General features: G+C 39.5%; 1 protein-coding gene across 3 annotated transcripts in view; it reads right to left on the reverse strand.

Moving 5' to 3' along the window:
• PDE4D (phosphodiesterase 4D) overlaps positions 1–14,440 on the reverse strand; it is a 1,077,829-nt gene that overhangs the window by 638,067 nt on the left and 425,322 nt on the right. Inside the window, exon 1 of one of the 3 annotated variants that reach the window (XM_050946932.1) lies at positions 1,876–2,418. The exons of the other annotated variants lie outside the window; for them this stretch is intronic. Coding sequence (XP_050802889.1) covers positions 1,876–2,147 — 272 coding nt within the window. The 5' untranslated portion in view covers positions 2,148–2,418. Of the gene's footprint in view, positions 1–1,875; positions 2,419–14,440 lie in introns of those variants that run through there. 3 annotated transcript variants of the gene reach the window in all.

The following is a 14,440-nucleotide window of genomic DNA, read 5'->3' on the forward strand; positions in this document are numbered from 1 at the left end:
TGTTGAAGCTGTTCCACTTTGTATACAATATTTGAACAGTGATTGGGCCAGAGAGAGAGAGAGAGAGAGAGAGAGAGAAACTCTGTAGTCAGGCAACTAGGCACTCAGCTAGCAAGGGAGACATCCGGATTCTAATTCCTGCTCCAATGAGTTGAGTTATACAAAGTTGAATAGCTTCAACAGGAGAGAGTCAATTATGAGACACTGAGCATTCTCCATTGCTCAACTTCTTACAAGTTTATTACAAAAAACAAAACAAAAACAAAACCCTATATTTTCTTTGTTGACTTTTCTTGGCAAATTAATTTTGGTTTCAACCTTTGTTGAAACTTTTCTATCCAAGTTCTGTTTTTACCTTGATCTATTCATTTAAAAGTTGATCACCAAGTTGTTGAACCCATAACTAATATGAACAGTTTGATATTTTTGGGATTTTATGTACATTGATCAAGGGAAAAAGATATTTCTTAATTTTATTTAGTTTTCTCTAACACATTTGTAATGCCTTCTTATCAGGTACATGTCTTTGAAAACAAACATTCCTAAACTTTGGAAACATTGTGTTCCTCTCCTCTCCAAGGAGCAATAATATTCTCCAATCGAAAGGTACCCTGCTATTCTAATTCAGGTCATAACAGCAGTGTTTTGGTTTTTTTTCTTCTCCATGTCTCCCTGAATCTTGCCTGTTTTTTGTTTGTTTTTTTTCCTCAACACTATATACACACATTTCACTAATTACTTTGTCATCTTCCTGCAGTAATGTCTAAATCCCTTTTCTGGTCGCTATGCTGCATTCATGTTCATTTTAATATGTATTGTTGATTCTGATTAGGCCCTAGACATACTTTACCATTTCTGCATTAAATGCACTTTCTGTTATACTCACATATGCACGCACACACACGCACCATAGTGCATAAACATAACATATGGCTATTTTCTGCAATTACTTTCATTCAACATTACTGATCCATTCACTGATTAAAACATACCACCTTTTATCATCACTTTCTGCTCTAAGCTTATTTCCTTTACACTAATTCCACAATGAAAAGACAGCACATATCAAAGATGACAAGACCATCACAACAAATACTAGTGCATTATTTCTGGAAGTACAAGAATACAATAGATATAATTTTGAAAGATAATACATATGAAAGCATACTACCAATACACAGAGGGATTCAATGCATATGAATGTTTTCCCATCTAACTAACCACACACATCAAAAGAGCATTCCAGTGATAAATATTTAACATGGGGAATTACTTTGTCTTTTCCTGTATTTATTACAATAATTATTTTAACAAGAACTACTCCATACACAGGACCTAGCCCCTTCCGCTACTACGAAGTTCTACTAAATTTGAAGGCAATGGAGATCTAGTCTTAGATAATCTATTTAGATTATAAATATGACAATTTAAAAAAAAAATCACACACATAAATCTCTGCCTAGTCAGTCTGACTTGAACAGCAGAGAGTCAAATAAATTTCCTTTTTATTATCCTTGTATGAATGCCTGGGTGGGGGGTAGGAGCAGAGAAGGAAATTTCCTAAGAAAACCAGAGAGAAAAAGTAATCTTGACACCAACACTGTGTATTCTCATTTTATATCTAGAATAGAATGTACTTTGATAAACTTCAAACCTGAAGTCAACTTTGAGTGACTGGCACTCTTAAACCATTCCTAATACTAATCCGAAAGATTCCAGATTTACTATGAATTATTTTACAATTTATAGAATAACGTTGGAACAATACAGATAAAAAAATAAAAGCTTCCCTTGCAAAAGTAAGCACTGCGCTGCTGCAGAGACAACAAGTTAACCCTGTGTGTAATCTCTTCTGTCAATGTGCACAATTCTTACCATGTATGCGCCACAGTGAAACGCCGCTGTTTTGGTATGTTGCTATTCAAAATCATCCTGCGTAAAAGCCTTGGAGAATTTCTCGGAGAAATGACTGGAGATAATCTGGGTGAAACAGATGAAGACTTCCTGGATGTCTTGGACTTTTCATGCTGCAACAGGTTTTCCCTCAGAGTCTTTACAAGATCCTCATTCAGCCATGGATTTTGGCACTGTGGACTATCAACTTCAGGTACAGTCAAGGTGTCTGGGCTTGTTGTCTGCTGAGCCATGTTCCCCAAGTAGCTTTAATAATACAGTAATATGATATTTGTTTTGGTTGTTTAAAATATTTCCTTGTTAATTCAGTTCCAGGGAACCGTGCAGAGCTTCTACTCCGGCTCAGCCTATTCTGTTTTCAGCATGGTGTTGCCTGCCCTCAGCGTCTCTTTATAGATAATGATCTGCAAAGAAAAACACAACTAACTCCTCTACAGAAACCTATTAAACATTAGCACTCCTCTGACAATCCCGTTGCCAAAGATCACTTACTAGCTTTCATTGCAAATGAACATGGAGGAAGAAATGCGTTAGCATGGCTTTCTGTCAGAGCTACAAAGCTGCCTGTTAAACTATTGGAACTAACGCGCGGCAGCTGCTTGAGCGCCTTCTGGCTATGTGCATACAAAGTGCTAGGAGGAGGGCTTAAACATCAGATGCGTGTCCGTAGTGTTTGTTATTCTTTCCGTTTGCTTATTCCTGAATCTTAAAATAGGCTGAAAGGAGAGGTGGGGGAATGCTGAACATCTTCCTCCTCCCCCCACCCTCATCTACAATGTTTATTTTTGCAATCCCATCACTCACCGAAAAAAAATTGCAAAACATTTTTAAGGTAACAAACAAACACCAGGACAAAATAAATATTAAAAAAGTCCACTGATTTTCTACACTACAATCGCTTACCTAAACAAGACTGAAGAGAAGAATAATATGTTAATCTTCTTCAATAATACAAAAGAACGTGAAATTGCTTTGTCCTATACACACAACAGGCTCTGATTTCCCCAAGGACTGTTTAATTAGGTGTTCTTAAAGTCACAGGTCAATACATCTTCCTATGTTCCTCATAACTACTTAATCTGGAAGATAATTCCTATTCCTTTGCACAGTTAGTGAGTGCTGAAAATTGCCCAATTATGTAATATAGTCTTTATACGTGAATTATTTATTCCTTTCCTGTAATACTACTATTGAATTTCATTCTGAAGAAAAGATCAGCTTTCCTTTTGGGAATTATACAATTATACTGCGCCGCTGTATTTTTCTTCTGATCTAGCAAATACTCTGTCAGTCTGTGCTGAGGGCAATTTTTTTTTCAAATTAAACTCAATCCTCTCTCCCTGAATAGCTAAAGTACTCTTCATAAACATCATTCACTTTTTCTGAGACCGACATGATGACCCACAGCAGACAAAGCCAGAACTGGAATCAGAGCCCTTATTGATTTAAATTTGGTACATGTCCTACTTTCACATCACAGAAACAAACACCCCCTTTCTTTTAAAATGAACACTCCCTGTGTACTAGAATGTCACCAAGATAAAAGAGATTTGCTGTGTGGCAGAGTAAGTGTTATATGCATATTATATTAGTGCAATATGTTTCTCCCATTAAGTTACATTATCTTGCATTCAAGCTCTGAGGAGAGAAAGCATTTAATTATAAAGGTCCCCTTGTAAAGTGACTCAGCAACTGGTGAGCCACCTTGTGGCCAAGTGAAACATTGTGGGATTTCACACTCACACACCTGCTGTCCAGGTCTACTAAAATGCTTGGTGACATCCTCCCAGCCAGGTCCTTGTGACTTGGCCCTCCAGCTGGGTCATCTTTTATCTCACCTCTTCCAGGGTACACCAGAGTTTCCACCCAATAGTCCCAGGCCCTCATACTGGGTTGACAGTCCCGGTCCAGGCCCAATAATCCTTCTGGCCTCTTCTGTCTGGGGTCTTCCAGCTAGTCCTCATGTTGAGGCAACGGAGGAGAGGGGGAACAGGGACTGATCTCAGTACCTCCCTCTACTCTGGGTTCCAGCCCCGGGACACTTGTGGTAACTGGTTGTTTTGTCAGAGTTCTTGCTCCTTCTTTGAAGCTACTTCCTACAATGGATCCAATTTCTCAGTGCCAGAGGATTATATTCTCAGCAGAGGTCTGTCTCAGGGTCCAGCCCCTAAACTCAGTCCTCAAGGTAACAGAGGAAAGGAAAAGAAATAAAGAATAACAACTCCTGTGTCCTATCTGGATCCTCCAGCTGCCCAAGTACAGTCAGCCTAAGATAGCTTGTCTTTCTGCCATGATCTTCTCCAAGCTTGGCCCTTCTGAAAAGAGCTTCTCCTTTTTTAAGGCTTCTCTACTAAGATTGATATGTCCTCCAGGTGCGATGGGCCAGGGCTACCTCATTCCAAAGCTGCTCTTTAAAACCTTCTTGCTTGGTATATGGTTTGTATACCCCACCACACATCCATATAGTGACCATGTGTAAGGGGACTGTTGTCGCCTTACTAACATTCAGTGGGGGTGTTTTGGTTGGCTAGCTCCCAGTACCAAAAGGGGTAGGGTCGATGGGAAATCAGGACCCTGAGACTGACAGTCCCCAGGGGCAATGGGGAGAGGCCAATGCTCCAGGTCAGCCTGATTGACATGATGGGCAGGATAATCAAGGAGTGAGGAGACCAGGGGGGGTCTGAGCTGGAATTGCTTGGGTCAGACGGACTGGGACCGAGCTAAGGAGAAAGCAGGGGCCCAAGCTAAGCTGCTGGGAGCAGGGCTGCAGTCCCAAAGCCAGAGCACAGCCCAAAGAGAGCAGACCTGCCCTGGGAGGAGAGTTGCAGCAACCAGAGCTAGAGGGGCTAGAAAAGCAGCCCAGAAAGCAGGTCAAAACTGGGAGCAGAGTCACAGAAGCAGCCTGCAGAGCAGACCTGTCCTGGGAGCAGAGCTGTAGCAACCAGAGCCAGAGGGCCAGAGAAGCAGCCCAGGGAGCTGGAGGCAGAGCAGTAGCAGCAGCCATGCTGAGGAAGAGTGGAGCAGTCCAGAGCTGGGTATGGTGAGCAGCTGGGGAGAGTGAGGGGGACCCTGGGCAGTGGGCCCAGCACAGGGAGACGCCTCAGCCAAGAGGTTCTGCAGGCCAGACTTGGAGGGGGATTGTAACCCTGACAGGGTGGGGGTGACACTGGGAAGAAGGGTCCTGCCATCTAGAGCCTGAGAGCATGTGGCCACAGCCAGAACAAGTGTTCAACCCACAGCATCCCTGCAGCACAGCCAGAGCCTGAGGAGGAGGCCTGGGACCTACAAGAAACAGACTGCGAACTGTTCTGACATTCCAGGGACATTGTTTGTGATGTTCCCTGCCAGAGAATGGGGTAATGTGTTTCCTTTAACCTTTCCCATTTTTCCTTATTCCTTTTAAAACTAATTCTTAATTAAACTGTATTGCTTTAAATCATATGTAATAATCAATGGGTCAAAAAAGCATCCTTGCCCCTAACCTAGGTGACCACAGCAAGGTTGGGGGTTCAGCTCCCCAGGAATCCTGGGCCCAGCCATGTCGAGGTTACAAGGACTCTGTCAGACAGGAGAGTGCAAGGGGAGTCCTCGAGGGCAGAGAAGCCTCTGGGTAAAGGAATGGGAGCGAGGACTCAGATCATTCCGCTAGCCCATTTCACCGATGTAGTTGAAAAGTCAGGAAAGTTCTCCACAATAGTGGGACCATTCCCCCGCTTACGCATGCTTTCAACATGATAGTCAGGCTTGCCCAATGGCTAAGTGATAATTAATGCACTGCTACGTGGGAGAGGAGGTTTCTGTTCTCCGTCCTAGTTTCTAGATAGCACAAGAAATCCTGCAAAGGCAAAACTGAGTTGCAAAAGAGACTTAGCACTCAACAGCAGTCTTCCAACCCTCCTCTGCTAGAAGGATGATGGCTTCAACATAGCTCCTCAAAAGATGTGTGAGAGATGTTTGGCCACTGTCGGTAGACAGATACTGGGCTAGATGGACCTTTGGTCTGAGCCGGTTCAGCTGTTCTTAGGTTCTTATGAGAGAAGAATAAAAATTATTAAACAGGCTTTGTAAAGGATAAGACGACTACCTCTCCCTAATCCCCCCTTCATTTTTTTTATAAAAATCTGGTAATGACTCTACATAAGCCTGATCATTTTTCCAAACAGCCTAATTTATGTATGAAAATCCAGGTGCTCTTGTGCTATGAAACCCTGTACTCTTGTGCCAACACTAAAGCATTTTCAAGAAAGCAGCAATGGCCTCCTAGGACTGGACGGTCTGCCCTATTTGGGGCCAGATCTTGCACCATTGAAGTCAATAGGACTGTTGTCATTTACTTCAATGAACAAAAGATCAACTTCTATTAATATAATTTTACAAAAAATAATTTGGCTTACATACCAGTAGCCTTATTTCCATTATTTGAAATAATGCTCTTAAAATTAGCCAACATAGCAACCACTATTATCTCAATACACTGTATAATAGGTATACTGTGGTCTTGCCACACATTTAAAGAAATGCCAGCGTATGAATAGCAGCACAATAAGGCCCTTTGTTTTTAACGGAAGTTAGGAAAAATGAAAGTTTGATCATTATAGTGTCAAAGTCCGGGACGAATAGCTATTGAAATTCTTTTTCCACACTGGGACAGGAAGTTATCTTTCTGAACTTTGATTTTCTAGTGACTTTAACAGCTTCCAATAAAGATTTACCCTCTCCTTCCTCACCAAAAGAGAAAGCTTGGAGGAAACAGAGATCTAATTTAAAATAAAAATTACAAAGCATATATGACAGGTAGTTTTAATATTCAGTTTTATTAGTTTTGACCAGTTAAAGTGCATATATTTCTGACATTTTGTAGTATATTTTTGACTTGTATACTTTGTAAATTGCAGTCCAACACTATCAATCTTTATAAATCTGTCTTCACAATCCAAGAGTTTTAAGAATCTTTTGAACAAACAAAACTTATCTTCACTGATTTATGTCAATGCCCAGGGTTTATTCATACAATGAAAACTCTCAAACTAATTCACTTTCTTGAAGTTAAATGAAAAGGTTTACTCTAAGGCTACAAATGTAAGTGGTCTCCATTGTAATAGGAAATCAAGGTTTAACTTGAATTACAACTAGTTCTAATGCTACACCATATGCACACAGCAGTTTAAACACAGACTGTTTACTCTAGATTTGGGGAGGAGGGAAGGAATGTTGCAACGTGACTTATATAGCACCTTTCTCCCCCCCACAGTATAAACCTTTACAAGCAAACTACACGATGGGGAGGGGCAAATCATTCATCTCTCCTAAGCTACATACATTTTTTTTTAAATGGTAATATGATGGAGATATGCGCTCTAAATAATTTCCATCTTCCTGTGAAAATAAACATGATTAATTGATAAGTAGTGCTATTTGGGTCCCTTTGAACAAACACATTTCTGATTTTCCTACTATAAACATAACAACTCTGGATTCCCACAACCTGCCAAAACCAGAAAGGAATGTCAACCACTTCTTTGAATATGGTTAGGCGGGCCTCATGACTCAATAGTTTAACATCAAAATCTAATCTTTTCTAACACATGGGTGGGAGTGGCACTAGAACTGCTGCAGCAGTTCCAATCAACATAATCAATAAGTTAAGCATAAAGATATTTAGTTGTTGATGTGACTGTTTTTTGACTAATGAGTTAATCTGCTGGGTCCATCTGTAACCACTAAAATAAGTAGGTTGTTGAAAATAACCTATTAAGTTTATCCAAAGAAAATAATTATTTTTTCTAGAGAGCATAATTTAACAGGAAATATATGCATATCACATATTCAGAGGACAATATTGCTACTGCTTTTAGGAACAAACTAATATAGCATATGTCTAAGCAATTTATAGACAGAATCCCCCTAGTTAAACCCAATTTTTATTTTGGTCAGAGCTGCATAGGTAGGCCTTATGTCAAAACTAGATATTACAGCAAGCTAGATTTCATCTTTGCTTCTAGTTCACCCACCCACCACATGCAACGCTCAACTGATTAAACCACTGGCTGAATTAAAGCAAAATTTGTTAAACTGTAAGTGTTTTTTATTTGTGTGCACATTTCTTGTTTTCTTTTGCTCTAATACAGATTGTGCCCTGTTGCTTACTTTGTAACATGAAAGTACCCTTTCCCGCTAACCAGGCATACAAATATACTGTGGGCTACTATTTTGATCTTTTCACATTGTACTGTTCCATTCAATTTTTTAGCCTTTGGTTCTGGCAAGAGCAGGGAACTAGAATCTCTTTAGAAAAGCACTGCTGAAAATCTAGAGATAACTACCAGCAAGTAACACTCTCATTCCACCCACCATTTACAAATATAAAATGAAAATCAAACATTCAACGTTTATGAAATTGACATAACCTTTACTTTCCAAAGATGTTCATTATGCTAAACAATGTAATAAGATGTTAAAGGCTGACAGTCTCAGATTTCTGTATTAAATATGAAAAGCAGAAACAACTGTAGAAGAGACAGACATAGCAGAGAAGGCTAACAGATTCAAAGTACAAACACAACTCAACAAGATAAAATGTAACAATAGATGAAATATACTAACAGGCTAAACAAATACGAAAAAGGAATGTCTAGGTACAAACTGCTTTGCGTATACGATTATGGTGAAATTATTATATTATATAATTACATATATCAAAATACAAGACTGTTTCTTAACATAGTATCCCTTAAAAACAGTGCCACAATATCCTTTGTAGATACAGTCATTGTGTCCTAAGACTCCCTTAATGCCAACTGCCAGGGCGGTTACAGAAATCTCATGAGTCTGGTATGCACATTCTAGTTTACCAAAGAATGGCATGTGAGGTCTCAAATGAAAGCCTGTGTCACACTGGTTATTGATATCACTGTGAAACATATGTACAGATACAATGCAAGGAGTTGTGTATATATACACCGAAAATACGTTTTTAGAGTCTGTATCATGGTATTAGTCATGAGTAGCAGTGAAGAACAGGTTCTGTCAGACAAGAGATGTTTATTCATCTCTCTCTGTCAGGATGTAAATTAAGCATTATAAGCTAACACAATGGATGTCTATTTACATACAAAGCTAACAAAGAAATGTGAAGTCAACAGAGCACCAGCATACAGGAAAAAAAAACAAGCCATGGGGGTTTTCCTGGCTGTGTGCCAAAACAATGAACTTTGGGGATTTATCTATGAGGCAAAGCCCCATGGTCTTGCACCTAGGAAGTAAACTGACAGCACATTTACATTCATGAAAATGGGATCTTAGCCAACCTTGTTGACAAAGCTGAAGAAAACTAAGAGGTTAACCACCTGTCTAAAGAAGTTTTATCTCATACAATATCAGGGTTGGAAGGGACCTCAGGAGGTCATCTAGTCCAACCCCCTGCTCAAAGCAGAACCAATCCCCAGATTTTTGCCCCATACCCCTAAGTAGCCCCCTCAAGAACTGAACTCATAATCCTGGGTTTAGCAGGCCAATGCTCAAACCACTGAGCTATCCCTCCCCCTAAGTTAAGTTTAGTCTCTAGAAAGCATGTTATGCTTTTGTTTTATATGTAACCATTTGTTTCTAATATTCTACCTCTCGTCCTGAATCTTTGATAGCAAACTTATTCTTGTTTTCACTATAAATATATAGAAGTGCCACAATGTGAAGCCAGGTGCAGGTCCTGAGAAAGTAAGGTAAGGGCAAAGGAAGGGCTGGCATAGGACAGAAGACCTAGTATTTCTGTGACTAGTCAATGTCAGGGGCTGGATATCACAGGGGAATATTTCAAAGGGACTCTGGGGCAGAGGTGCACCTATTTCTGGATAAGGGCAAAGGAAGGGCCGGCATAGCTCAGATGAGATTGTTTTAGTGTCTAACAGACGGGTGTCAGCTAAGCACAAGCAAGACTCCATCTCACTGGCAGCATGGGGTAACAAGGTGACTCAGTCCTGGATAGCCTGAGGATGGTCAGTCATCTATAAGCTAAGGAGAAAAGGAAGACGTGTAAAGCAAAATATGAACAGGAAAAGTAACTCAGTGGCTTGAGGAGGCCATACAGTTTCAGATAGAAATGACAGCATAAATGAAAGAAGGAAACCTCCCCTCCCCCTGGGATATGGATATTTGCAGAGACAAGACCAATATTCCAAGACTGGAAAAGTTGAGAGGGGTATGGAGTAACAGGGATACAGCATAAAAACTTGCCTACTCTTGAAACACTGCAGCGACACAACTGTAGTGCTTCATGTGTAGACACTCACTACAGCAATGGGAGGGGTTATCTCATCAGCATAGTTAATCCATTTCCATGAGACATGGTAGCTAGGCTGATTGAAGAATTCTTCCATCAACCTATTACTGTCTACACTGGGGGTTAGGTCTGCTTAACTAAGTCACTCGGGGTGTGGATTTTTCACATGCCTAAGTGACATAGCTGGGTCAACTTAACTTTTTAGCATAGACCTGGCCTAAGTGGAGAGAAGATCAGGAGAATCTTGGAAGCCAGTGAAGCTTGTGAAAAATGGATACCATATCATGTTTCCATTTCCTAAAGCATGTATTTTCACTGCAGTATTCTAGCAATGCTCTGTAAATGAGGATTGTCAGACTTCTGCATGAGGGAGAGATTCAAGGTTGTAGAGGATTCCATGATTCTAGTTTTAAGCTAGAGGAGCATAGTATGGGAGTAAGAAAAACAGCGAAAAAGAAACAATTTAACTAGAGATAAAATTAACTGAGAGTAGTGTTTATTTTTTAGTTTTTTCTGGTAGTGTCCAGAATGTGTTAAAGGAATAATTGCTTGCATCTAGACAGTCTAGTGAACTAGTTATCAACCTTCTACAGAAGCATCAAATTCCTCTCTACCCAGGGAGTTCCTGACCCCTGCTCTGCCCCAGGCCCCACCCGCACCCCACTTCTTCCTGCCCCCACTCCACCCCTTCCCCCAAGGCCCCACTCTGCCCCTGGCCCTGCCCACACTCCACTCCTTCCCCCAACACTCCACACCCTCCCCTTCTCACCCTGTTCTGCCCTCATCCCACCTCCTCACTGCTGTAATCTCTACCAGCTGCCTACAGCCTCAAGGCATTGTGGTAATAGTCAAGGATTGCCCAAGTGCAGCGGCAGCACTGACTAGCTCCACACCCTTTCTAGCAGCTACACTCCCTACAATGGAGACTTGGGAAAGAGTGGCATTGAGCTGCAGTACGTGACTAAACAGTTTCATAGGAAGATCATGTGGGGACTAAAATTGGTGGGCATGTACCTGGAGGTAAGCATGGAGGGAATGGTTAAACACTTCCCTCAGCTGATTCGGAAAATGTCACAGAATTGCAGCAGTCTATTGTACTATTTTTATTTCACAAGTAAAGTCTTTTGAGATCTGTTACATGTTTGGCAAGATCTGTTATATCTTTGGCATCAGCAGAACCAGTGTATAAAAAAAGTACATTCTAAATTACTAAAATAACTAAATTACTGATAGTCTTCAAATTAGGTAACAATGTTCCATAGATGGGTCTCAGGTAGACAGACATGGAGAGTTATATTTTCAAAGAAAAGAGACAAGAACAGGTGATACACATCCAATCACAAGCACAGCTGTACTCTGGCATTTTCAACAAATAATCTATTGCCCACCTAAGCACAATAAATTGATATGCCTAGGGACACAGCCATGTATTAAAACATGCATGTGGATTCTAACAGACCTAGGACCACATTTTCCAAGGTATGTAAACACTTAAATATGTAGTTAGATGTAGTGGGATTTTCAAAAGCACCTATCTGCATCTTTAGGTACCTAAATACATTCAAAAATAGAGCCTAATCCAACTTCTTACTGATGCATATGGAAACTGGATTAGCCCTCATAAAGGGGCAAATGATTTTTGTGCAGTCATGAGGACAATTTTCTCCAGTGTACTGAAAATTTTAGAAGACAAGATAGGTGAGGTAACATCTTTTATTGGACCAACTTCTGTTGGTGAGAGACAAGCTTTTGAGCTACACCTCATTCACCTTGCCTCTGCAATATCATGGACTGACAGCTGCACTGCACAGTGAAAATTTTATGAGAGCCAAATGGGGCAGCACAAATCTCTTAATATTTTTTTCATTGCACACGGCATTTAAGAAAACAGTTCTGTTTTTCATGTGTGCAATTTTGTGCTTCACTGTTTAAAAGGCATTTTTGTCTGATAGAAGGAAACTCCAAACTAAAGGTCCAACACAAACGAAGAAAAAATAATTTGGCCAGTAAATGCCTAAAAAGAAAACCATTACAACCTGGACTTTAGTGTGTCTAATTAAAAAGTCATCCCAAATAATTTATTTGAGCATACCACATGATAAGTACTACATAGAAGAATGTGCAGAAGGAACAACAACTTAGATTAAGGAAGCATATGATGACTATTCTCAGCTATTCTGAGGTACAACAGCAGTTTAAGATAAGAGAGTCATAAAAAGTAACAAGCTACAAAATTAATATATTAGAGGGGAAACAAACTTCTTTACTAAGGCCTGTACAACCAGGTTATAGAACACTCAGGAGCAGTACTGAGTTGAGATAATGGGCCTGATCCTACATGCACTGGTTTCACATGGAGAAGGATCAGGGTCTACACTGTGAATATACAAATTTAAAAAGCACCTCTGGCTCAAAAACAAATCAAGTGCCTAATCCTTCAACTCCTTAATCACGTGAGTTGTTCCATTCAAATCAGTGGGATTAATCACATGTGTACGACACTTAGGTGAGGAAGGCATTACATGATTGGCCCTGCAATATAGTAATGAAAGCCATAAGCACCTTGCCACTCAATGTGCAAAAGGCTGTGGGGGAACAGAATGGGCTGAAACTTGATACAGCAGTCTCTCTTTTTTTAAAAAGAAATTCAAAAGTATACAGGCTCTTAAAATCAGATGATATTCAGCTTAATGGACAATTCTATTTTTAACTTTAACATTTCAAAACAGCTCCTTAGAAATAACATTAACTCAAGGTGGTCAATTTTTCTCAAGTTACAATATACAAAGCTGATTTTTTTTGAAAGATCAAAGAAAAATGTCAGATCTTTACGGTACAGTATATGTTTGGCATTTGTATTTCATTAACATGTTTTAATTACAACATGAAAATGCTACTCAATCCAATCCAAACTAATGTGATAAAAAATGTGGAACATTTGATTTACAATATGTTTTTACCATCCTGGTTTCTAATTTTAAATTTAATTAACACACATTTTCTGTTTTGGAGCCTAGGCTACTGTCATATATACAAAAGCAGGTTATCTGATGCAATTAAAAAGTTAACATTTAATTTTGTGGGAAATTGGTAAAGAGTAAATACCACAGGTATTTTTTTTTCCATGTGAATGTAAACCAAAATTCTATTCTTTGGATGGACAAAGATAATCCAAAGGTCGGCTTGCAAGGGAGAAAACTATTTTGTGGTTTAGTCAGTAATGCTGCTATTGTTGCTATGGACAACGCCTGTTTTTCTGATTGGGCTTTGTGTAAGCAGTCAGATTATGTCACAGAAATTGTAATAAACTAAAAAAGTATGGGTCTGTTAAATAGTCTGATGTCTGTAGAGTAAAATAAGAGATTAAATGTTTTGCATGAGAGGAATTCAATTTCAAGCCATACTACATCCTTTGAAAGGGGTACTTGGCACTCCCAATTACTCTCCAAATTAACTCCATTTCACTGGATTGGTAGATTTAGCTTTACAGTTTTTATTATCCATTCTGCTCAAAAAGAGGACAATTCTCAGATAAAGGCACCCACAGCCATACCGCTACTTCTAAATGTATAATACAATAAGACACTATATTCTATCACATAGTAAAAAGGGAGCACTTACATGGTCTATGCAAGTGTAACAGATACTGAAAAGGCTGGGCATGCATATGATATGTATGTATGATATTAGTATGAGTGTGTTGTGAGACAAAGATGAAATCTTATTTCTATGAGAGTATATATTTCTAAAAAGCCAAAAAACATTAAATGCCGTTTAATAGACTGTTTTGAAGGGGATTGAACAATGTATCCTTCTACTACAAAACCAATTCCTAGCAACATAAATGAAAATACAATAAAATGAAATAAAAATACAGCTATAAACATTTTTTCTACTAGTTGGACAACATTTATTATTTCTCCTTCCCCGACCCCTTCTTCCCAGCCCTTTCATCAGCAATTTGTGGCCCAAAAGCCATTGTCTCCTCTATTGTAACGGTATCAACTAAATTTGGAATATTGAACAGCTGGGCCTGAGTTTTCATTTTAGGCCATGATGCTGGAAACAGATCCATGAGAATGGTACTCTGCCCCTGCACAAAGACCCGCTGAAATCAGTTGGATTCTGCATAAGTTCAGGGGTTCACCACACAGATCCAGTTGTAGGACCAGAACTTTTGTTTACATAATTTTCAGGGGGGAACATGAAGTTTAAAATGGTCACTTTTTCTTTTATTTTTAAGACACTGGA

Source organism: Gopherus flavomarginatus, chromosome 3 (assembly GCF_025201925.1).
Source record: "Gopherus flavomarginatus isolate rGopFla2 chromosome 3, rGopFla2.mat.asm, whole genome shotgun sequence".
NCBI classification, from domain to species: Eukaryota; Metazoa; Chordata; order Testudines; family Testudinidae; genus Gopherus; species Gopherus flavomarginatus.